Genomic DNA, 26,017 nt, shown 5'->3' on the forward strand with positions numbered 1-26,017 from the left:
CTGTTCATCCAGTCCTGAATATATAACAGTTTATCTTGGGAAAAAAACATTGGATTCCATGGTATTGTCAATGGTGCAAATCAGCTGCATATCATCAGCATAGCTGTATATTTTCACCTTTCGCTGCCGGAGAGAATGTGTCAGTGGGCAGATGATGGGAAAGGGAGGAACCCTTGTTGCACTCCACAGTGTAATCGAATGTTTGGTGAATAAAAGGGAAAAAAGACAGATCGATTGTGAATGGTCTTTAAGGAAGGATTCCATCTAGACAAGGGCAGTGCCTTGCAGGCCTGCGGTCCTGACATGGTCAATCAGAGTAGTATGATGGAACTTGTCACTGGCTGATGATAGATCTAGTAGGACCAGTGCCTGAGTGATGCCGCTATTGGTTTCTCTCCTCATGTCGCCCATAACCACAAGAAAGACTGCCTCGGTAGAATGAGCTGGGCGGAAACCAGTCTGATGGGGATCAAGGAAGTTAGACTCCTCCGAAAAGCAGCATAGACAGTGAGCAACATGAACCTCTAATAATTTTGCTGAATAAGGGAGTAATGAGATTGGCCTATAATTTATTTAAATAACGAGTCTTACCTGTTTTTTTTTTGAAGGGGGAGTACCACTGTCTCCTTAAAGGAGTGTGGAACCTTACTCGACTAAGGAATTGATTTAAGAAGGGAGATGGCTATATCGGGCAAGAAAGAAAAAATCGTTTTTTAAATCCAAGGGGTACAGCTATTGTTTGAAGAACCTGTTTTTACTTTGGCCGTCAAGTCAATAAAACGATTTTTGCTAATGTCCGGGAACGCCAAGATTACCATGGGGTTACTGTCTTCTATGGAAGCTGCAGTAGTTAATGAACTGGTGGAAATACTGTCTCCTATTACCTTTATTTTATCAACAAAAAATGAGTTCAAGGCATTTCATAGCTCTTGAGTGGTAACCGCCACTAGAGTTACTCTATCTGGATTAGAAAGTTCTCTTACAGTCTAAAAGATGACCTTAGTTTTGTTTTCTGAATTAAAAGTTTTATTTGAAAAGAAAGTCGATTTTGCCTGAAAGATTTGTTTCTTTTATTCATTTGTAATCGTTGAACGATGGGTGGGATTCTTGAATTAATTTCAGCCACTAGTAATTACTCTGGGCCACATTCCATTTCATTGTTCTTTTACTCACCATACCACCTCAGCCAGGAACGAGGCAATAACCCAATATGTCTTGATACCGCTCTTAAAGGAACAGTCGAGCCTGAATTGCCAGGCCAGACACTCCCTGAAGGTAAAGCAAACAACCCAAGACCAGTTTTAGCTCTTTGGGCCTCTTTAGTCGGTGTGGCTTGAGTCCTGTAATATAGTGAGCTCTTGGCCCATGTCTGGATATACCCCTTTCTTACTTAGGGCTGAGGTACACAAAAAGGCCATGGATGGAATGCTCAAATGAATCTCCGCTATTGGTAATTACTATGGGCAGCATTTCAATTCATTGCTCTTTTGCCCACCATGCCACCTCAGGCAGAAACCAGCCGTCTGTAAATCAGTCTTGATGTTCTAATAGGAACAATCTAGCAGAGGCTCACTCTGAATGGGAACACAAGCAACCCAAGACTGGTTTTGGTCTCAGTGGGCCTCTTTAGTCGGTGTATCTGGAGTCTTTTAGCACAGTGAACAAGGGACCGACGCATGGGCTTACCCATCAAACATAGGGCGTCACACACAGATACACAAAAAAGTGATGGGTCAAATGCTTGAAATATTCTCAGCTGCTGGTAATTTCTCTGGGCTTCATTCTAGTCAATCTTTCTTGTGCCCACCGTCCCACTTCAGGCAATAACCAGCCACATGTAAATCAGTCTTGCTCCTGCTCCAAGAGAAATAGTCCAGCTTGAACTGCCAGGCCAGGCTTCCTCTAAATTGGAACCCAAGTAACTCAAGACAGGTTATGGCCTATTTGGGCCATTTCATTCAGGTGTGGTTTGAGTCCTGTGGCACAGTGAGCATGATACCTACGATTGGGCATACCCGTTGCATTAAGAACACAAAAAGGTGATAGATAGAATGCTTGAATTAATCTCATCCACTTGTACCCTTGGCCACATGTCAGCCCATTGTTATTTTACCCACCATGCCTTATCAGACAGGAAACCGCTATATGCAAATCAGTATATACCTTGTTCTAATAGGTGCAATCCAGCACAGGCTAGGCTAACTCTGAATGAGAACACAAACAACCCAAGACTGGTTGGTTTTGGTCACCTTCAGCCTGCACAGTCTTGTGTAGGTTGAGTCCTATGGGGCGGTGAGCAAGGGACCTACATCTGGGCATAACCGTCACGCGTAAGACGTTGGACTGGGTACACAAAAAGTGATGGGTGGAAAGCTAGAATAAATCTCAGCTGTTGGTTATTAGTCTGGTCCACATTCCAGACCATCGTTCTTTTGCCTACCATGCCACCTGAGACAGGAACCAGACATGTGCAGGTCAGTCATGATCCAGTAGTAACAGTCCAACCCAAACTGTCAGACCCGGCTCCTTCTGAACGGCAACACAAAGAACCGAGTGGTTTCAGCCTTTTTGGATCTTTTAAGTTGGGTGGAGCGTGAGTCCTATACCACAGTGATTGCAGGACCCACAATTGGATATCGCACATACTGCATTGAACTAAGGTACATAAAAAAGTGATTGGTGTAATGCTTAAATTTATTTCAACCTCTGGAATGCGGCTCAAGCGATCATCAGTGGATGAGATCAATTCAAGCATTCCTTCCATCACTTTGTTGTTTTTCCAATCAAAACCGAGCACTCTTCAAGGCCTTCAAACACTACAGCAACCCCAAAACAATGAGAAGTGATGAGCTATCACCTACTTCTTTAAGGACAAGATAGACAGGGTTTGACAGACTACATTAAGCACACCAACACCTGTTCTCTGCAAGCTCATTCCTCCATGCAACATCCCAACATTGTCTCAGTTCCAAACTCTCACCACAGAAGACCACATAAATATCTCAATCGATTTCCTTATTCTAAAAAAAATTGTAAACTCCATTTTATAGGCATCATCCAATATGACTGGTAAATGTTCTTCTGCTACCCTTAGGTAACCTTCGAATGTGGAATTGCACTGCCATTGTGAGATTAGAAAGCGAATTGATAGGAGCCGTGAATCATTTACCAGCTTTATAGGAGCAGGCCTACGTGATATCCCTTATTACATTTTGATTATTATTAAATGAAAATCTTAAGACCTTGAATATTTGTGGTAGCAGATAAGGTTAGCATGACCTGATAATAATTAGTATCAGCACTTGGAAGGATGACAGATGAAGTACAGTTCTTGAAGGATTTTAAAATTCTAAACTTATATTTAAAATATTAAACTTTTTTTCATTATTCTGGGCAATGGTTTACACATTTCAACCCATAGGCGGTATTTGTCAAAGCAAGCATTTTCATGCCAGATATGCCGTATATCCTTTGAAATCTTCAGTAAATATGGAATAAAAACTGTCTCCAAAAATATATGACTCAATTGAGTAAACAAAACTGTGGTTTGAGACTATGTACATTGAAAAATATGTTAGTAAAGCATCACTGACAAAATCCTACAAATCATCAATTTAAATTCCAAACTTATCACCTAATACAAATTATAGCTTCAATGTTTTTGCTGTCTAGATATGATGATAAGATCATGGGAATAATGAACATGTAAAACACATTATCTCCTTTCTTATTCATATCTCTGAATCCATACCGTCACTTGATTATCATAATTACAAAAATAATGAAATAAAGAAATCAATAGCAATGATATATTTGTTCAATGGAAAAAACATTAGCAATTATATGTTTTTTCAATGGAAAATCGACAAAAGACGCCCAGACTTGTTGTCATAAACAATTAAACATGATATGAGATACAAATAAAAGTCTACCTTCATGTTAGCAACACATCGTAATATCATGCTTCGGATTTTCTTCTAAGGTATTAGAAGTCATTTTCCTACTATGCGTAACTGAGTTTTGATTTGTTCAGTCCATTTGAAAATGTTTCAGTTAAATTAACAGAATTAAGGTGGTGAAAAGAATCAGCAGGCAAATAGAAAAAACATTGTTTGACATCAGTATTAGTAAGCATATTCCTTACTGGTTATTATATTTTGGAGCTACTGTGGCTTATTATTTCTAGTCATCAAACTGCTGCCTACTGAAGCCCGTTCCATCTTCCATAGACATTCAGAGTTTTACTCTTTCTGAACAATTTGATTCTGTTCTGTTTCGTGTTTAAAAAAACATTTTGTGAGATGTACTGGGTTAACCAGGTGTCATCGCATGTTCTCTGGTATTTCAAATCTACTTCTTCCTGCCATGACCGTGAGTCTATTCTGTGAGTCCTGGGTTCAGAGTATGTCTGCATTATCTTACAATGCTAAGGTGCAAGCATGCTGATCACAGTTTTGGTATGTTGTTGTAACACTGAGATGTCTGAAGAAATGGACTCTTCCACTTGCCAAGGGCCAAGATGCATCTCAGTGACAAATTTCCAAAAATATGCTTGCTGTTTCTCTGGGAGAGAACACTGTTTAGAAGGAAAGGTTGGAGTAAGCTCTTGAACTGAGATTTGTCTAACTTTTACATAGCTAATCCTCTTTTGTAAGAGCATGGTAGAGTGCCAAAAAGATTGTCAGAGTCCATTGATATCGTATTAAAAGTTTATTCAGACTAAATTCCATGATCATAAAATCATAAAAGAGTGAACCCGCCACCTTTCAATATATTAACGTAATGCAACATACAGCATAGCTTTCCTGTAAGGGAACCATTCCATCGATGAACAATTAAAATATACAAAGTACTTGTTACGGGCAATACACAATTAAAGAGAAATCATTTCAAACAGATATCATGTACAGCTCTCTTAACCGGAATTCCAATACTTAAATAAAGATGCCTTAGATATGTCCTGTTAATGCCTGTAGAAACAGCAGGCTCCATGTTTCAGTGTACTTTCAGTGAGTAGAGACAACTCCCATCCTCCATTTTCTAATCTAAATTAAACCTTCCCTTTCTGTTGAAGAAGCCAACCCCTGCTCTAATGTTTAATAGAACACTCTGCGCTTAGTCATTCATATTATTGCAAATATAATGAGTGACACCATCCCCCATTTTGTCTATCGCTAATATTGTTAATATTTGTTTTTATTTTCATAAGAATATATATAATTTCACTGTGTAGAATGAGTGTGGTGGGCTTCAGCTTCATTGTGCCTGGATTTTATTTCAGATCATCAATGCTGCAGCCCCATGATTTCACCCCACACCCAGCACCCCTGTCTACCGCTAATGCCTTACTTTTTTCTTTCAGGGTCTCACTGACGGAGCAGGATGTGGAGGTAAAAGGACGAGTGTACAACAGTTGTGAACATTAGTTATGTTTCTTTTCATGACCTCAAGTAATTTGGGACCCTCTTGTTGCATTTATTGATATGTTTCTGTGCTTTTTTTTAAACCCAAGTCAAGGTAAAAATCAAAGCATAGCAGGTAGTGGCAGTCCTCTGTTTTATGTGGGTGAAAAAGAAAAGAAATCTGAGATTAGGAGAAGGAAGAAAGATCACATTTGTTACAGATAGATGACTTTCTGGTCCAGTCATTTTGGAGTTGATTGGGCTCCATGGAAGAAAGTTTTGAGACTCACCAAATGAACATTCTAAGAACATTAAAACCCTTCCTCTACTTTCCCATTTACCCTCCCCCCCCCCACCTCAACAACTTCAAGAATGCAGTACAAGCCCTTGTGATTCCCAGGTTGGGCAGCCCTCTCTGGACTGCCCAGGACCAAACTAGCTCCTCCAAGTGCTTCCTTCCCTCACCTCTGCTGCAAGGCTCATCACCAGCTCAAAAACAAGCAACCACATCACCTCCAATCTGAAATCCCTCAACTGGCTCTCTCACAATGCAAGAATCCAGCTAAAAATAGCTTGCATAACACATAAAACCCTCCACTCCAAAACCCATAGGTATCTCGCTCAGAAGCTCAAACTTTCTGGAGGCTGCAGATCATCCAGAAGCTCCAGCACCTTACTTCTGAAACCACAGATATTCCACAATAAAACTCACAACCGATCTTTCTCTGGGATTGCCCTGAGAATTTGGAACATTTTTCCTCCTGAAGTCAGAATAAATCTCAACTGTATCCTTCAAGAAAGAAGTCAAAGTACTCCTTATGAACAAATTTATTTCCTTGATCCCAAGATGCCGATTCTTCAATAACACTCATGACTACTTCTCACCGGCTACTTTAGTGTTTTTGATTAATCAGGCCAGACATTAACCCCCTTTTCTCAACACTGCTTGATCCTGCAGTATTCTTGACTAAGATATTTTTGCTGTTATTGGTATAGCTTCTCTGCTCACTGAACATTGTAAAGCGTACCCCTCTTTTCTGGGTACTACTCTATCCTATATTTTTTTCTCAACTATTATTTTTTTTTATTATTACTCTGTTCTCTGTAAATTTGTATACAGCGCTCTGATACCCGCAGGGGTAATGTTTGCACTATAAAAAACTAAAAAAATGAATAAATACTTTTTTTCCATCTCGCTGTATTTTCACATTGAAAATTCTGTTTGTAGTTGATGCTCATGTCACAATGCTACCACATGTTAGGAGTAATTCATCAAGCCCTGTTTAGGTCTGGATTTAGCCAAGATCTTTTGTTCTTCACACAAATTCTTACAAAATACGTATACGTACATGCATACATAAGGGGCTTTCAGTTAGCCCTCTTCATCTGTCATTCACGTTCTGCTTCCTTCCATCACAGCAATAGCATAGAACAAGAGGTCAGTTCACTGCAGAGACTGGGGGCTCTCCCTATGAGTGATGGTATTTTTACTGATGTACACATCTGTAGTCGCCTTCAATGCAAGAGACGGATAGGCCAATGTGCCCTTTAAAAACACACATATATATATATATTGTTCCACAAAGGTTGCCCGTTTGAAGACACCACACGCAGCGGGGCACTCGCACAAATCACCACAGGCAGCCACGCTGACAACAGGCTCCAGGCCATACGCGTTTCGAGCTCCCTTGAGCTCTTGATCACTGGCAGGAATGGAGGCAGGAAGCAGGGGATATAAGAACAACCATATTTATTGGTCATGAAGAGCCCCGCCCTTGTGGGTGTTGCTGAGGGCATGCTGGTCCTGGTAGTCCGTAATACTGCCCTCTCAGACTCAGAAAATGTTCTTTAACCCAGTGGATTCCCCTGCTCAGTCTCCTTAAAAAATGTTCATCCATGTAAGGTGACAAACATGAAAGCGCTGCTGAACCGTAGCCAATATCTCCCTGCGGCTGAGGCTCCCCGCTGTTCTCAGAGCACTCTGGCATTCAGTGCTCCAGAAACGCCAAAGTAGCGCCGGGGTCTCCTCGCGACCAGGACTGGCCGCTTTAAATTGTTCCACAAAGGTTGCCCCGTTTGAAGACACCACACGCAGCGGGGCACTCGCACAAATCACCGCAGGCAGCCACGCTGACAACAGGCTCCAGGCATGTCAAAGGCCATACGTGTTTCGAGCTCCCTTGAGCTCTTGATCACTGGCAGGAATGGAGGCAGGAAGCAGGGGATATAAGAACAACCATATTTATTGGTCATGAAGAGCCCCGCCCTTGTGGGTGTTGGTGAGGGCATGCTGGTCCTGGTAGTCCGTAATACTGCCCTCTCAGACTCAGAAAATGTTCTTTAACCCAGTGGATTCCCCTGCTCAGTCTCCTTAAAAAATGTTCATCCATGTAAGGTGACAAACATGAAAGCGCTGCTGAACCGTAGCCAATATCTCCCTGCGGCTGAGGCTCCCCGCTGTTCTCAGAGCACTCTGGCATTCAGTGCTCCAGAAACGCCAAAGTAGCGCCGGGGTCTCCTCGCAACCAGGACTGGCCGCTTTAAATTGTTCCATAAAGGTTGCCCCGTTTGAAGACACCACACGCAGCGGGGCACTCGCACAAATCACCGCAGGCAGCCACGCTGACAACAGGCTCCAGGCATGTCAAAGGCCATACGCGTTTCGAGCTCCCTTGAGCTCTTGATCACTGGCAGGAATGGAGGCAGGAAGCAGGGGATATAAGAACAACCATATTTATTGGTCATGAAGAGCCCCGCCCTTGTGGGTGTTGCTGAGGGCATGCTGGTCCTGGTAGTCCGTAATACTGCCCTCTCAGACTCAGAAAATGTTCTTTAACCCAGTGTATTCCCCTGCTCAGTCTCCTTAAAAAATGTTCATCCATGTAAGGTGACAAACATGAAAGCGCTGCTGAACCATAGCCAATATCTCCCTGCGGCTGAGGCTCCCCGCTGTTCTCAGAGCACTCTGGCATTCAGTGCTCCAGAAACGCCAAAGTAGCGCCGGGGTCTCCTCGCGACCAGGACTGGCCGCTTTAAATTGTTCCACAAAGGTTGCCCCGTTTGAAGACACCACAGGCAACGGGGCACTCGCACAAATCACCGCAGGCAGCCACGCTGACAACAGGCTCCAGGCATGCCAAAGGCCATACGCGTTTCGAGCTCCCTTGAGCTCTTGATCACTGGCAGGAATGGAGGCAGGAAGCAGGGGATATAAGAACAACCATATTTATTGGTCATGAAGAGCCCCGCCCTTGTGGGTGTTGCTGAGGGCATGCTGGTCCTGGTAGTCCGTAATACTGCCCTCTCAGACTCAGAAAATGTTCTTTAACCCAGTGGATTCCCCTGCTCAGTCTCCTTAAAAAATGTTCATCCATGTAAGGTGACAAACATGAAAGCACTGCTGAACCGTAGCCAATATCTCCCTGCGGCTGAGGCTCCCCGCTGTTCTCAGAGCACTCTGGCATTCAGTGCTCCAGAAACGCCAAAGTAGCGCCGGGGTCTCCTCGCGACCAGGACTGGCCGCTTTAAATTGTTCCACAAAGGTTGCCCCGTTTGAAGACACCACACGCAGCGGGGCACTCGCACAAATCACCGCAGGCAGCCACGCTGACAACAGGCTCCAGGCATGTCAAAGGCCATAGGCGTTTCGAGCTCCCTTGAGCTCTTGATCACTGACAGGAATGGAGGCAGGAAGCAGGGGATATAAGAACAACCATATTTATTGGTCATGAAGAGCCCCGCCCTTGTGGGTGTTGCTGAGGGTCCTGGTAGTCCGTAATACTGCCTTCTCAGACTCCTCAGAAAATGTTCTTTAACCCAGTGGATTCCCCTGCTCACTCTCCTTAAAAAATGTTCATCCATGTAAGGTGACAAACATGAAAGCGCTGCTGAACCGTAGCCAATATCTCCCTGCGGCTGAGGCTCCCCGCTGTTCTCAGAGCACTCTGGCATTCAGTGCTCCAGAAATGCCAAAGTAGCGCCGGGGTCTCCTCGCGACCAGGACTGGCCGCTTTAAATTGTTCCACAAAGGTTGCCCCGTTTGAAGACACCACACGCAGCGGGGCACTCGCACAAATCACCGCAGGCAGCCACGCTGACAACAGGCTCCAGGCATGTCAAAGGCCATACGCGTTTCGAGCTCCCTTGAGCTCTTGATCACTGGCAGAAATGGAGGCAGGAAGCAGGGGATATAAGAACAACCATATTTATGGGTCATGAAGAGCCCCGCCCTTGTGGGTGTTGCTGAGGGCATGCTGGTCCTGGTAGTCCGTAATACTGCCCTCTCAGACTCAGAAAATGTTCTTTAACCCAGTGGATTCCCCTGCTCAGTCTCCTTAAAAAATGTTCATCCATGTAAGGTGACAAACATGAAAGCGCTGCTGAACCGTAGCCAATATCTCCCTGCGGCTGAGGCTCCCCGCTGTTCTCAGACTACTCTGGCATTCAGTGCTCCAGAAACGCCAAAGTAGCGCCGGGGTCTCCTTGCGACCAGGACTGGCCGCTTTAAATTGTTCCAGAAAGGTTGCCCCGTTTGAAGACACCACACGCAGCGGGGCACTCGCACAAATCACCACAGGCATCCACGCTGACAACAGGCTCCAGGCATGTCAAAGGCCATACGCGTTTCGAGTTCCCTTGAGCTCTTGATCACTGGCAGGAATGGAGGCAGGAAGCAGGAGATATAAGAACAACCATATTTATTAGTCATGAAGAGCCCCGCCCTTGTGGGTGTTGCTGAGGGCATGCTGGTCCTGGTAGTCCGTAATACTGCCCTCTCAGACTCAGAAAATGTTCTTTAACCCAGTGGATTCCCCTGCTCAGTCTCCCTAAAAAATGTTCATCCATGTAAGGTGACAAACATGAAAGCGCTGCTGAACCGTAGCCAATATCTCCCTGCGGCTGAGGCTCCCCGCTGTTCTCAGAGCACTCTGGCATTCAGTGCTCCAGAAACGCCAAAGTAGCGCCGGGGTCTCCTCGCAACCAGGACTGGCCGCTTTAAATTGTTCCACAAAGGTTGCCCCGTTTGAAGACACCACACGCAGCGGGGCACTCGCACAAATCACCGCAGGCAGCCACGCTGACAACAGGCTCCAGGCATGTCAAAGGCCATACGCGTTTCGAGCTCCCTTGAGCTCTTGATCACTGGCAGGAATGGAGGCAGGAAGCAGGGGATATAAGAACAACCATATTTATTGGTCATGAAGAGCCCCGCCCTTGTGGGTGTTGCTGAGGGCATGCTGGTCCTGGTAGTCCGTAATACTGCCCTCTCAGACTCAGAAAATGTTCTTTAACCCAGTGGATTCCCCTGCTCAGTCTCCTTAAAAAATTGTTCATCCATGTAAGGTGACAAACATGAAAGCGCTGCTGAACCGTAGCCAATATCTCCCTGCGGCTGAGGGTCCCCGCTGTTCTCAGAGCACTCTGGCATTCAGTGCTCCAGAAACGCCAAAGTAGCGCCGGGGTCTCCTCGCGACCAGGACTGGCCGCTTTAAATTGTTCCACAAAGGTTGCCCCGTTTGAAGACACCACACGCAGCGGGGCACTCGCACAAATCACCGCAGGCAGCCACGCTGACAACAGGCTCCAGGCATGTCAAAGGCCATACGCGTTTCGAGCTCCCTTGAGCTCTTGATCACTGGCAGGAATGGAGGCAGGAAGCAGGGGATATAAGAACAACCATATTTATTGGTCATGAAGAGCCCCGCCCTTGTGGGTGTTGCTGAGGGCATGCTGGTCCTGGTAGTCCGTGATACTGCCCTCTCAGACTCAGAAAATGTTCTTTAACCCAGTGGATTCCCCTGCTCAGTCTCCTTAAAAAATGTTCATCCATGTAAGGTGACAAACATGAAAGCGCTGCTGAACCGTAGCCAATATCTCCCTGCGGCTGAGGCTCCCCGCTGTTCTCAGAGCACTCTGGCATTCAGTGCTCCAGAAACGCCAAAGTAGCGCCGGGGTCTCCTCGCGACCAGGACTGGCCGCTTTAAATTGTTCCACAAAGGTTGCCCCGTTTGAAGACACCACACGCAGCGGGGCACTCGCACAAATCACCGCAGGCAGCCACGCTGACAACAGGCTCCAGGCATGTCAAAGGCCATACGCGTTTCGAGCTCCCTTGAGCTCTTGATCACTGGCAGGAATGGAGGCAGGAAGCAGGGGATATAAGAACAACCATATTTATTGGTCATGAAGAGCCCCGCCCTTGTGGGTGTTGCTGAGGGCATGCTGGTCCTGGTAGTCCGTAATACTGCCCTCTCAGACTCAGAAAATGTTATTTAACCCAGTGGATTCCCCTGCTCAGTCTCCTTAAAAAATGTTCATCCATGTAAGGTGACAAACATGAAAGCGCTGCTGAACCATAGCCAATATCTCCCTGCGGCTGAGGCTCCCCGCTGTTCTCAGAGCACTCTGGCATTCAGTGCTCCAGAAACGCCAAAGTAGCGCCGGGGTCTCCTCGTGACCAGGACTGGCTGCTTTAAATTGTTCCACAAAGGTTGCCCCGTTTGAAGACACCACACGCAGCGGGGCACTCGCACAAATCACCGCAGGCAGCCACGCTGACAACAGGCTCCAGGCATGTCAAAGGCCATACGCGTTTCGAGCTCCCTTGAGCTCTTGATCACTGGCAGGAATGGAGGCAGGAAGCAGGGGATATAAGAACAACCATATTTATTGGTCATGAAGAGCCCCGCCCTTGTGGGTGTTGCTGAGGGCATGCTGGTCCTGGTAGTCCGTAATACTGCCCTCTCAGACTCAGAAAATGTTCTTTAACCCAGTGGATTCCCCTGCTCAGTCTCCTTAAAAAATGTTCATCCATGTAAGGTGACAAACATGAAAGCGCTGCTGAACCGTAGCCAATATCTCCCTGCGGCTGAGGCTCCCCGCTGTTCTCAGAGCACTCTGGCATTCAGTGCTCCAGAAACGCCAAAGTAGCGCCGGGGTCTCCTCGCGACCAGGACTGGCCGCTTTAAATTGTTCCACAAAGGTTGCCCCGTTTGAAGACACCACACGCAGCGGGGCACTCGCACAAATCACCGCAGGCAGCCACGCTGACAACAGGCTCCAGGCATGTCAAAGGCCATACGCGTTTCGAGCTCCCTTGAGCTCTTGATCACTGGCAGGAATGGAGGCAGGAAGCAGGGGATATAAGAACAACCATATTTATTGGTCATGAAGAGCCCCGCCCTTGTGGGTGTTGCTGAGGGCATGCTGGTCCTGGTAGTCCGTGATACTGCCCTCTCAGACTCAGAAAATGTTCTTTAGCCCAGTGGATTCCCCTGCTCAGTCTCCTTAAAAAATGTTCATCCATGTAAGGTGACAAACATGAAAGCGCTGCTGAACCGTAGCCAATATCTCCCTGCGGCTGAGGCTCCCCGCTGTTCTCAGAGCACTCTGGCATTCAGTGCTCCAGAAACGCCAAAGTAGCGCCGGGGTCTCCTCGCGACCAGGACTGGCCGCTTTAAATTGTTCCACAAAGGTTGCCCCGTTTGAAGACACCACACGCAGCGGGGCACTCGCACAAATCACCGCAGGCAGCCACGCTGACAACAGGCTCCAGGCATGTCAAAGGCCATACGCGTTTCGAGCTCCCTTGAGCTCTTGATCACTGGCAGGAATGGAGGCAGGAAGCAGGGGATATAAGAACAACCATATTTATTGGTCATGAAGAGCCCCGCCCTTGTGAGTGTTGCTGAGGGCATGCTGGTCCTGGTAGTCCGTAATACTGCCCTCTCAGACTCAGAAAATGTTCTTTAACCCAGTGGATTCCCCTGCTCAGTCTCCTTAAAAAATGTTCATCCATGTAAGGTGACAAACATGAAAGCGCTGCTGAACCATAGCCAATATCTCCCTGCGGCTGAGGCTCCCCGCTGTTCTCAGAGCACTCTGGCATTCAGTGCTCCAGAAACGCCAAAGTAGCGCCGGGGTCTCCTCGTGACCAGGACTGGCTGCTTTAAATTGTTCCACAAAGGTTGCCCCGTTTGAAGACACCACACGCAGCGGGGCACTCGCACAAATCACCGCAGGCAGCCACGCTGACAACAGGCTCCAGGCATGTCAAAGGCCATACGCGTTTCGAGCTCCCTTGAGCTCTTGATCACTGGCAGGAATGGAGGCAGGAAGCAGGGGATATAAGAACAACCATATTTATTGGTCATGAAGAGCTCCGCCCTTGTGGGTGTTGCTGAGGGCATGCTGGTCCTGGTAGTCCGTAATACTGCCCTCTCAGACTCAGAAAATGTTCTTTAACCCAGTGGATTCCCCTGCTCAGTCTCCTTAAAAAATGTTCATCCATGTAAGGTGACAAACATGAAAGCGCTGCTGAACCGTAGCCAATATCTCCCTGCGGCTGAGGCTCCCCTCTGTTCTCAGAGCACTCTGGCATTCAGTGCTCCAGAAACGCCAAAGTAGCGCCGGGGTCTCCTCGCGACCAGGACTGGCCGCTTTAAATTGTTCCCCAAAGGTTGCCCCGTTTGAAGACACCACACGCAGCGGGGCACTCGCACAAATCACGGCAGGCAGCCACGCTGACAACAGGCTCCAGGCATGTCAAAGGCCATATGCGTTTCGAGCTCCCTTGAGCTCTTGATCACTGGCAGGAATGGAGGCAGGAAGCAGGGGATATAAGAACAACCTTATTTATTGGTCATGAAGTGCCCCGCCCTTGTGGGTGTTGCTGAGGGCATGCTGGTCCTGGTAGTCCGTAATACTGCCCTCTCAGACTCAGAAAATGTTCTTTAACCCAGTGGATTCCCCTGCTCAGTCTCCTTAAAAAATGTTCATCCATGTAAGGTGACAAACATGAAAGCGCTGCTGAACCGTAGCCAATATGTATATATTCCGCTCCAGTGTTCCACCGCCAACGAGTCACTCTGCGAGGCGGGTGCTGCAGCGCGGCGGTGTTCCGCGCAAATATGAAAGCTCCACGCCGTGTCCCCTCGATTAAATCCAAAAGGACACGCAGCACTCACGGGATCAGAAGGGCTTAGAACGCCAAACTTTTTATTCAGACAAACGCGTTTCAGGAAAGACTCCCTTCGTCAGTGTCATAAACAATGCATTTCGCGGCACCATTTTAAAAGCGCATGGGTATGTGGTATTGACATTGACAAGGGACTAAACCTCGTATTTTCATACGGGCGCCATCTTGGAACATGCAATTTTCACATAGTAACAAGCTTTACAGTTATTGCAAAAGACAAACATCATTGTTAAATACATGTCTTATGTATAGATCTTGCCGTGGATCGGCAATTGCAACACTATATTGTGTTGCACAGTACCCCACTCTGTCAATGTGCATTACAATCAATTTGTTGAGACGACCAAAAGTTCTTACAATGGTATGACTGAATATGCCTACATTTTTACATGTTTAAGCCGATTAATCCTAATGTATAATCATGGCCTAATTAATAATCTAGCCGTGGATCGGCTATTGCAACCTTAATGGTTGCCATTAAGACTGATCGCTTCAAAATCAACAGTGTAATAATTTTACCAACCCAGTTCTTTCTGCTTTTAAGAAAAAAAGAATCCCATACATCACTCCATCCCCACCAATTCTGCATTCTTTCAATTACCATTGAATCTAGAAGCAGATACATGATTTCATGAAAACTCAATTCTACCGACAATAACACATAACAGATGTAACTTCACCTTCTTTCATAACATGAGCTAAAGGATTTCTCTATAGACCCAAATGTGCAGACAATTCTTCTCCAATGTTAAAACCACTCGGGGCATTAGTCTCCAGATCCACTATTTAGCGGGACTCCAATCTCCTAAGCTTTAGTAGTCGGTTGCCCCCCCTCATGTGTTCTGGGACGTGGTCTAGACAGAAATATTGTAGAAGGTCTCTTTGTGGGCGCTGTAAGGCGTGTGCCTTCAGCAAACGCGTATTAACCTATGATGTTCGAGGAGTCAAGGGGGGAAGGAAATTGAACAAATTCATGTCCTGCCACACTAGTTTTGCTGTATATTGTCTGAGCTGTCCATGTAAAATGAGATATGTGGGCAGTACAATTAACCCAGTAAAGCTACGAATCTTGGAGCATATGAGGGCAATTGCGAACAAGGATTTTTCATATCCTGTTGCACGCCATTTTGCCATAAAACATCAGAGCAACAGAGACCTTCTACAATATTTCTGTCTAGACCACGTCCCAGAACACATGAGGGGGGTGGCAACCGACTACTAAAGCTTAGGAGATTAGAGTCCCGCTATATAGTGGATCTGGAGACTAAGGCCCGAGTGGTTTTTTTGTAAACAGATTTTATTGTTGTTCACATGTAAAAAAAGAAATCACAGGCACAGCCCGCCACCATGCCCACGCAGGGGCCCATAAGTCAAGAAGCATCCTATTCCCAGCATACCTAAGGGGAGGGGTCGTTACGTCCCCACGACGCTAGCCGCCTCTGGCCCATGCATTGCAAGTCCATAACAACCCATGCGTGAGCCGCCAGGGCCGAGTCTCAGCAGAGTCCAGAAGGAAGAAAGTCCAGGTGCCCAGGTGCAGCACCGTACCTCTGTGCATGGCAGGTATTCATGGCCACCAAGCCCCCCCCCTCCCCCGCCCCCCCCCTGCGAGGGTCACCGCTAGGGTCGAGTCCCCAGTGTTCCAGGACAGCTAATAGTGAAAATTTTATACATATATGAACAGCAACAAAGAAACTCCAACAACCCCCCCCTCCCCCTCCCCACGCCCCCCGAACTCCCTGTCCCCGCCCCCCAGTGGTGAAAGTGCCATTAATAGTATAGCAGTCCTCGAGGCCTACCTAGAACTGGAATAAGTGCAGGGCTCTGACAGTAGAGGGGCATACCGCAGATGGCAGGTCCCTAGAGAGGAACGAGACCAGCGGTCCCCAGCGGAACTCAAAGTTCTTAAAGTCTTCACGGGAGATGTCGGCCATGCGCTCTAGGCTGAGCAGCTGCCACAAGCGGGCGTGCCACAGTGACATCGCCGGTGCCGCCCTCTGTTTCCAAGCGTTAGCTATTGCCAGTTTAGCAGCCCCCAAGCATAACCACATGATCCTTTTATCGGCTCTGGTTTGGTGCTCCAGCTGGGGGTCCCGGAGGCCTAAAAGGGCTTCCGCCATCGTAATCGGGACTGGGTATCCTAAGATGGATTTTATCTGAGCAAGGATCTCCTCCCAAAAAGGCCTAATGGAGGGGCAGTCCCACCAAATGTGTTGGAATTCACCTAGTAGACCACACCCTCTCCAGCATCTATCCGAGGCCCCAGGGAAGATCTTAGCCAGTCTAGCTGGGTACAGGTACCAGTCTGCCATTACCTTCATGTGTGCCTCCCTCTATTTCGTGGAACGGTTGAAGCGAAAGATGTCAGCCCACAAGTGTTTCCACTCCTCCTCCCCAATGTCCCGTTGGACCAACCCCTCCCACCAAGACATAAAGCGTGGCCGTGGTGCAGTGTCTGTGGAGAGCAGCAGCTTATACAGTGTCGAGATGGCCCCCTTCATTTTTTTTTTTTTTTTTTGAAATAATTTTTATTGTAGACATACCTGTACAGGTCATTACACATAGAAGTATCATCATAAATGTAGCAGACTTTCAACTTGCTTCGTCAATCTGTACACAGCCTACATGCCCACAACCCTGGGGTTGGGCGGCGATGATGTCTCTGCTCGAGATGGCCCCCTTCATGGATTTAGCCTTGAGCAGGAACAACTCAAAAGCGGTAAGGGGTCTAGTGGCTCCCTCCCTGATCCGTGGATTCAGTGCCCAGTGGAGGAGTTGCGCGTGATGGTAGCGCTCCCGGTCTCCCACCCCATATTCCCTCTTGCAATTGTCAAAAGTAAGTGTATCGTAATTGTGGAACAGGTGTGTGAGTGCGAGACATCCGCCCGCCCTCCAGGCGTCGAACGGCCCCTCTCGGAGCGCTGGAGGGAAGGAAGAGGTGAAGTGGATTGGGGTGAGAGGCGACGGGAAAGACGCCCAGCCCTCCCTCTCAGCCACAGTGTCCCACACATTAAGGGTGGTGCGTGTCGGGGTGCTGATGTATGCATTGAGGGGCCTGTCCGTCTTAGCGCGCCATATTAGGTCCCAAATAGTTCTACCTGCCACGCTGCGGTCCATGTGGAGCCAGTGCTTTTCCGACTCCATCTGTGCCCACTCGACTAGGATGCGCAATTGAGCCGCTTTATAATAGAGGCGAAGGTCCGGGAGTCCCGCCCCCCCCCCCCTCGCGCTGTGGACGCCTTAGCATGTGGAAGGAGAAACGAGCCCTTCCCCCGCCACACGAACTTCAGGATCATGGTCTTGAGACGCACAAAGAAGGCTTCCTCCAGTTCGATAGGGAGCGCTTGAAATAGATAGAGGAGTTTGGGTAGGAGGGTCATTTTGATGGCATGTATGCGTCCCAACCAGGAGAGGAAAAGCGGCTTCCAGCGGGAAAGTTCTCGTTGGAGGCGGGTGAGGAGATCGGGGAAATTAGCCGCATATAACTGATCGATCTTGGGAGTCAGGCGGACCCCTAGATACAGCAAGGAGGAGGGAGCCTAGTCCAGCGGGGAGAGCGCCCGGAGCTGCGAGGCCTCAGCACTGGAGAGAGTTAGGTTAAGTATGGAGGATTTGGTCAGGTTAACTTTGAAGCCCGCTACACCCTCGAAGGCGGCGAGCACTTCTTGCAACTGTGGGAGGGAGCTTATCGGATTGGACAAGGAGAGGAGGACATCGTCCGCAAAGAGCGAGATTTTGTGGGACTCACCCGTGAAGGGGAGTCCCTCTATCCCTCGGTGTTCCCTGATCGCTATGGCTAGGGGTTCTATGCTAAGGGCGAAGAGTAAGGGGGATAGGGGACAACCCTGTCTCGTCCCCCTGGTGTGTCCGAAGGGGGCCGATTGTACCCCATTGACCGAGACCCTAGAGCACGGGTGCCTATAGTTGGCCTGGAGCATTGTGATGAACTGGGTGGAGAACCCAAACCTCCCTAGGCTAGACCACAGGAAGCTCCAATCCACCCAGTCGAACGCTTTTTCGGCGTCAAGACCGATTAGCACTGCAGGTATTTTAAATTTGTTGGCCTTTTCTATTAAATGAACGATGCGCCTGGTGTTGTCGTGAGTTTGCCTCCCCTTGATAAAGCCCGACTGGTCAGGATGTATGAGAAGCGGCATAAGGTCGCCCAGTCTCTTGGCCAGAATAGAGGAGTAAAGTTTGGCGTCTATGTTAAGGAGGGCAATGGGTCTATATGAGGCGCAGAAGGAGGGATCCTTGCCCGGTTTGGGGATTACCGAGATCGCCCCCTCAGTAATGGAGGCCGCTGCGTCGCCCTCCGTGGCCATACGATTGAAGAGGCTGACCAGGCGGGGTGCAATCTCGGAGGCAAAGGTCTTATAGAAGACAGCGGTGTATCCGTCCATCCCCGGTGCCTTATGGGCCTTGAGTGACGAGATAGCCGCCAAGACTTCTTCAATGGTGACCGGGGCCACGAGAATTTCGTTCCACTCCGCGGGCACCTGTGGGACGGGCAGGTCCCGCAGAAAGGCGCCCTGGCGTCCAGCGTCATAAGAATCCGCTGTATATAGTGATGCATAGAACCTCCCAAAGATGGCAGCTTTGTCCTCGTCCCTGTGCTGAAGAGACCCCACCCCATCACGTATGCCCCCGGTGTATTCCCTCTCCCGTTTGTCCTTCAACTGCCTGGCCAAGTGCTTCCCCACCTTGTCCCCTTGCGTGTATGCTAGGCTGCGCAGTGTGAGAAGGGTAAATTCTGCTCTATTGTTGTAGATGGCGCGCAATTTGCCTCGAAGGGCCGTGAGTGCTTGCATTGTTTGTCTGGTGGGCTTCTGCTTGTGGACCTGTTCAGTCGTCAAGAGCTCCTGTTCTAGGTCTTGCCTTTCTACCGCGTGCTGTTTGTTAAGGGCCGAGTTAAGCGCTATGCATTTACCCCTAAGAACCGCCTTGAACGAGTCCCAGGTGTTATATTCGGAGGTCTCCTCCGGGTTATTGAGGGAGAAAAACTCCCCAATCGCCTCCCTCAGCTGTGTGCAGGATTCCTTGTCCCGTATTAATGCTTCCGGGAAGTACCATCGCGCCGGTGTCGGGGCACCCCCCAGCCAGGTTAAACAAATGGTGTACATCCCATGGTCAGATACGGAAATGGGGAGGATCTTTGCGTCTTGTAGGGCGCCCTGTAGGGACTGACTAAAAAAAATGTAATCGAGGTGGGAGTAGGTGTGGTGCACATGGGAATAGAATGAGAAGTCCCGAGTGTCCGGGTGTGCCACTCGCCAGCTATCTAGAAACCCCATGTCCCCGATCTGTGTCTGGATAGAGTCCGGGAAGAGGCCCATGTCAGATCTTCTAGTGTGAGTACTGTCTAGTGTTGGATGCCAAACTAGGTTAAAGTCCCCCAAAAGGAAAACAGGGCCCTCAGCAAAATCTGTCACCTTGCCCAGAAGTGTAAGGAGGAAACTCTTTTGACCCGCATTGGGGGCATAAACGGACACCAGGGTGCACACTTTACCCTTTAAGCGGCCCTTGACCATTAACCACCTCCCGTCTTTGTCACTCTGTGTGCACATCGGTTCAAATTGCGCTGCCGGGCTGAACAATAACGCAACCCCTTTTTGTTTAGTGGACGCAGAGGCTTTATATATAAGGGGGTACTTCTTGTGCTTGAGCCGGTGATCTTCCGACTTCAGGAGGTGTGTTTCCTGCAAAGCGACTACATCCAAGCGTCGATCTAGTATATACTTCCACACCTTCTGGCGCTTCTGCAGGGAGTTTAGGCCCCTAACGTTCCAGGTCCCGATAGTTATAGGCATTTAGGACCGGGATTGGGCCACCGCTTCGTGCATGCCATTCCCCGTCCCACCCTCCCAAGCCGGGGCCTCTCCGTACCTCTCCCGCCCTTCCTGCACACCCCACCCGGTCTGGCAAAGGCTCTAAGAAAGTTCCCTCGGATCAACCCGTCTCCACCGCCTCGACGAGGCCTCCCTCCCGCCCCATATCCTCACCCAGTGGAAGGCCCCGAGAGTCACATTGCAACAGCACATCACCACCCATTCCCTCCCCCCCCCAACAAAGTAACAGAACAACATTCCCCAACTGGAGATCATAAGTTCGGACCATGACTGCTGTCCCCCTCCTGTCAGTCTACAACAGCAGTCAAAGAGTACTTGTAGTGGGTAATTGGCAGTGGCGGCTCGACGGTTCGAGACTCCCCGCCCCATTCCACACCCCTCGCTCTACTGGTCGCTGTGGAGAACACCCTTACCGGACCTCAAGGAGCGACACCTGTGTCTTTGGAGACTTCTTGGATCGCCGCCACTTTTTCTTGTTCCATTGTCTTTAGGTCAGGTTTGAGCGTCTTTCTCGATGACCTGCCGCGCCGAACTTTCTGCCAGCCGTCACTTGTCGATTGAGAGGATGAAGGCGGAGACCTCCCGTGCCTCCACCGCCTCCAAAGCTTGGTTGGGGCTCCTCGTATGGAATCATGAGCACTGAACAGGTGTCTCTCAGGGAGTGCAGCTGGTGAAGAGTCCCATTCCAGCGGAAGATCAGTCTAAAGGGGTGACCCCAGGAATATTGGACCCCCTCATTGCGCAGGAAAGAAGTTGCGGGTTTGAAGGATCTCCTCTTCTGCAGTGTGATCACTGAGAGGTCCTGAAAGAGTTCCTGAGCATGGCCTTGGTATTGCATGGGCTGTTTGGGTCGCGCCGCCTTCAGGATGCGTTCCTTTAAAGTGTAGTCGGGCAGAAAGGCAAGGATGTCTGGGGGAGGCCCTTTGGACCTGCGCGCCGGGCCCACTCGGTGCGCTCGATCGATGCGGATCTCAAAGTCATCTCCCACCTCGAGGACAGCCCGGAACAGGCCTTGTAAATAGCTAGTAACATCTCCCCCCTCAGCCGAGGAGGGCACGTTCCGGACCCTGATGTTGTTCCGTCTGGAACGATTTTCTAGGTCCTCCGTGTGGGATTGGAGGTCAGTCTGTTGATCATTAAGGCGGACAATTTCCTGTCGGAGAAATTCCACCTCTTCACTCCTAGCTTGACCGGAAAGCTCGCTGGCCGCCACTCGCTCCCCTAGGTCATCAACATCGCGGCGGAGTTCTTTGTATTCCCCTGCCATGTCCTGGCGAAGGGATTGTATGTCCTCCTTAAGAGAGTTGAAGAGTGACTCCATGAAGGCTTTGGTCGCCGGGCCCTCGCCCCGATCCCGGTCAGTCCCCTTAGCCGGGGCACCCTGGGTTTGCTTGTCCGGGCTTTTTTCGGGCTTGGGGTTCCCTTTCGCCAGTAAGTCAGTGATGGTGCGGTTCTCCTTGCGATTGGTGGTCGCCATGTCTCTTCTCTCCAGCTACTCCACCACTCTTGAGCTTCGCGCCCGGACGTCAAGGTAGCAAACAGGTCGTCGTGGCCGGTGGTCGCACCAGGAGCCCAGTGTGGTCAGACAACACAGCGCCCCGTCAGCAGTCCAGCTCAACCAGGCTTCTCACTGTTCCCCAGCGGCTTCCAGCTGCTCCAGGCCCTTCACGCCCTTCGGTCGCTACCTTACCCCCGCTGTCGAGGGCTCCTCGCTCTCAGTCCGCCGCAGAGGGGCTGGCAGCCTCGAGCCGTGAGACCACCGCAGGCCCCACTCCCCAACCGATAGGCCTCCGCTCCTGTCCTGGGCTGCAGGCTCGCTTATCGGGGGACGGACCTAGCCCCCTCGATCTCTCGTTACCCTGCGGGGCCCCCTCACCCCCACCTCAGCCTCCTGGCCACAGAATGTTCCAAGTGCTGTGCCCCCAGTGTAGGGCGATCAATGCCTCCGGTATGGACCCCACCAGAGCTCGGCGCCGACAGAGCCCCCTTCAGGACGGCCTGCGTTCCTTCTCTGGGGCGAGGGGCCCCACGTGGCCGACAGTGGGCTCCTGCCTAGAGCCCCTGGCTGGGCTGCCACCTCGTGGCTCACCGCACGCCTTCAGTGGCGCTGTCCTGACCAGCTCCCCAGTCTGTGCCTTTATTTTAGCCCGGGAGGTGTCGGCCCCTTCTCACTCCCGGCCGGTGTGGCCTCGCTATCAGTCCTCAGGCTCCACGTTGCTACACTGCGGCCTCCAGGCCTGTGCACTTCCCGCCTCCAGGCCGCACCTGCCAGGCCTCCCAACTGGACCCCCGGCCCCCCGCTCACCAGCAGAATCTGTGTGGGGGGTCGGCCAGTCAGTCCCAGCCCGATCCAGTCGCGCACTCTCTGGGGCCGCAGACTCTCTAGGCCGGCGGGCCGGGATCTTCACTCCCGTCCACTAGGCCGCAGCCGGGGCCCCGCGTAGCTACTCGTGCCCGGGCGCCCCGGCGGCCTCTTCTCCGCGTCGTCCCTGCGGACCCCGGTCACCAGGCGGGTTCAAACTGGCAGCGGGCCTCCACAAGTGTCCAAGGCCGCCTCGACGGCCCCCTCAGGCGGCGTTACTCCTCCGTAGACCCCCCAGCCTCGTGTGTAGTGCGGGGGGTCGGGTCGCTCTCAGCCTCGGACTGGCCGCCTCCGCTCGTCGGCAGCGAGGAGTGCTTCACTTCGCTCGTCGGTGGCCAAGGTGTCGCCCCAGCCCCTTCTCCTGCTCACAGCGGTGAAGCCCTGGGTCCGGCTGTAGGGTGGTTAGCGGGATAAGTAGGGCTTGGGAGTCCGGGACGGGGAGCCTCCGAAAGACCCGTCCACTCAAGCCGCCATCTTCCTAAGTTTTTCGCCCTGAGTGGTTTTAACATTGGAGAAGAATTGTCTGCACATTTGGGTCTATAGAGAAATCCATTAGCTCATGTTATGAAAGAAGGTGAAGTTACATCTGTTATGTGTTATTGTCGGTAGAATTGAGTTTTCATGAAATCATGTATCTGCTTCTAGAATCAATGGTAATTGAAAGAATGCAGAATTGGTGGGGATGGAGTGATGTATGGGATTCTTTTTTTCTTAAAAGCAGAAAGAACTGGTTTGGTAAAATTATTACACTGTTTATTTTGAAGTGATCAGTCTTAATGGCAACCATTAAGGTTGCAATAGCCGATCCACGGCTAGATTATTAATTAGGCCATGATTATACATTAGGATTAATCGGCTTAAACATGTAAAAATGTAGGCATATTCAGTCATACCATTATAAGAACTTTTGGTCGTCTCAACAAATTGATTGTAATACACATTGACAGAGTGGGGTACTGTGCAACACAATATAATGTTGCAATTGCCGATCCACGGCAAGATCTATACATAAGACATGTATTTAACAATGATGTTTGTATTTTGCAATAACTGTAAAGCTTGTTACTATGTGAAAATTACATGTTCCAAGATGGCGCCCGTATGAAAATACGAGGTTTAATCCCGTGTCAATGTCAATACCACATACCCATGCGCTTTTAAAATGGTGCCGCGAAACGCATTGTTCATGACACTGACGAAGGGAGTCTTTCCTGAAACGCGTTTGTCTGAATAAAAAGTTTGGCGTTCTAAGCCCTACTGATCCCGTGAGTGCTGCGTGTCCTTTTGGATTTAATCGAGGGGACAGGGTGTGGAGCTTTCATATATGTATATATATATATATATATATGTATTATTATTATTTTTTTTTACTTTTGCAAGGGCCTGGTACTTCGACAGACATGCTACCAGGTCCATGATGCGCACATATCTTTGGCCTTTAAAATCATTTCAAGATGGCTGTGGCGGCCATCTTGAAAAGGTTTTTGTCATACTTAATTAAAAACTGTTGCAAGATTGTATGCTTGTGCATGTGAATGAGTGCTCCCACCCTGGTGACCTTTTTAGGTCGAGCTCTCGACCTATTGTGGCCAAGTTGCTCCTCAAGGGACGTAGATTGGTGCACGAGCGCCGATTGCACATCGTGGACGCGCATCATGCCCCGCCCCCCCCAGCCGTGCACATCTTTTGCTCCACATTCCACATTCACAGCGGCAGCCTCTCACAATCACGCACACAGCCACACTCACAGAAGCGCGCGCACACACACACACACACGCACACACCACACACCATACGCACACACCATACACACCTCACACACAGGTGCCAAGCCCCACTTACCGCCTCAGCCGCCTCTCCTGACTTCTGCTGCCATCCACTCTGAGGGCGCGGGCTTCTCGCAAAGTCGGAAGTCCCGCCCCACGACTGCCGTGAGCGTGCACATCCCGAGACCGGAAGTTCGGGAGAGTGCACGCTCGCGGCTTTTTTTTAATGTGCAAATGATCTTGTCACGGCTGTGCAGCTTTACTGCTGCGCAGCCAATGCTTGTTTGATTATTTGCGGCTGGGATGCATTGAATTTCTCCCTACGCATGGCTGGCATTCCCGCAGATCCGGAGTACAGTTGTTGGATACTCGTCGCTTTTTAACCAAGCAGAAAACAGATTGCTCGCATTCGTTGGCGAGTAGCCTGTGAAGCCAAGGACGACAGATGCCGGCCAACAGCTGGCATGTAAAGCGGACTAGGAACCTCCTCAGACGTCGGCCTGCAGTGTTCAAAATAAACATAAACACATTAGCATCCTGCGCCCTGCAGCCTCGGTGCTTGGTGTCTGACCTGACGCATACCCCACAACTTGTTGAGAAGACTAGACTTAAGAATATTGTGAGAACTCCCTTTACTCGAACGTATTCGCATTATCACAGTGGCGACGAAGATTGAGCTGTTCTATGATTTTCCTCACGCAGGAAATGTAGTCTAATGGCGCTACGTCTCATCCTACTCTAAGCACAAATGTGCGCCCACCGTGTGCCCACGCAGTAATGCACACTGGTGGCAGCGGTTAGACAACGGAGTGACAGGTCAGCGCATGTTTCCTAATATACTATCTAACGAGGAAGAGGGACATGGCAGGCATTCCATCTTTCTATATAGAGCACATTGCACATGAAAGATGAATGCTCTGCATTCTCGGTCTGTGTGGCAGATGTATGTGGTGGCTGTGACCTGGCAACGGAAATGCAAATAAATACCCTGCCTGAAATGATTTTACTTTTGGAAGTCAAAATAATTAGTGATATTGTTGTAACCGATTTATTTATATTTCTGAATAAACTATAAATGGTTTTGTTGCTCTTGGTTGGAACAGCACCGGTTGTAGCAGTGTTGAAGGTTTTCATTTATTCTGTGCTGTGCTTTTTACATATTGTGACGTTTGTTATTTCAAAGAGGGCATCAACGCGTGTCGATTTGCAGGTTGTTAAGCTGGGCTTTCCCTTCTGTGTAAGCATGTGACCCTGAAATGATATCCCAGCTAAAGTGTAGCTCCATTGTGAGAGTATGCAATGCATATTTTCACATACATATTATATTGTTGGGAATGTGTATTCATATTTGCGATCCGTGAAAGCCTGCACTCCTCTCAGTATGATTATGGTGACAAAAACGGACTGCTCATTACGTTTTTTTTGTTACTAAGTTGCTGAGTTTATTCTTGAAAATGTATACATTTAGAAATGGTTTAGTTATGAAGACTAGACGTAGATATATCAGGCATGCATCATATTCACACAACTTCCTGTTTTAAAATACTGTGGGAGGTCAAGCGAACGAATGCTGCTTGCTTGAAAGTGAGAACCCACATCAGTCTGCTTATTCCCACCTCTCTGTGCCATCCAATGATTTATAATAATTGTACCAGCTCAGT

At 49.2% G+C, this 26,017-nt stretch overlaps 1 protein-coding gene across 3 annotated transcripts in view; it reads left to right on the top strand.

Moving 5' to 3' along the window:
- The window catches only part of LOC147712541 (inositol 1,4,5-triphosphate receptor associated 2-like), a 420,289-nt gene that overhangs the window by 236,920 nt on the left and 157,352 nt on the right, over positions 1-26,017 (top strand). For all 3 annotated transcript variants that reach the window (XM_086923244.1, XM_086923246.1, XM_086923245.1), the window contains exon 5: positions 5,363-5,390. In XM_086923244.1, the coding sequence (XP_086779370.1) occupies positions 5,363-5,390 (28 nt within the window). The remainder of the gene's footprint in view (positions 1-5,362; positions 5,391-26,017) is intronic.

The sequence above is a fragment of the Lissotriton vulgaris genome, chromosome 5 (assembly GCF_964263255.1).
Source record: "Lissotriton vulgaris chromosome 5, aLisVul1.2, whole genome shotgun sequence".
Classification (NCBI taxonomy): domain Eukaryota; kingdom Metazoa; phylum Chordata; class Amphibia; order Caudata; family Salamandridae; genus Lissotriton; species Lissotriton vulgaris.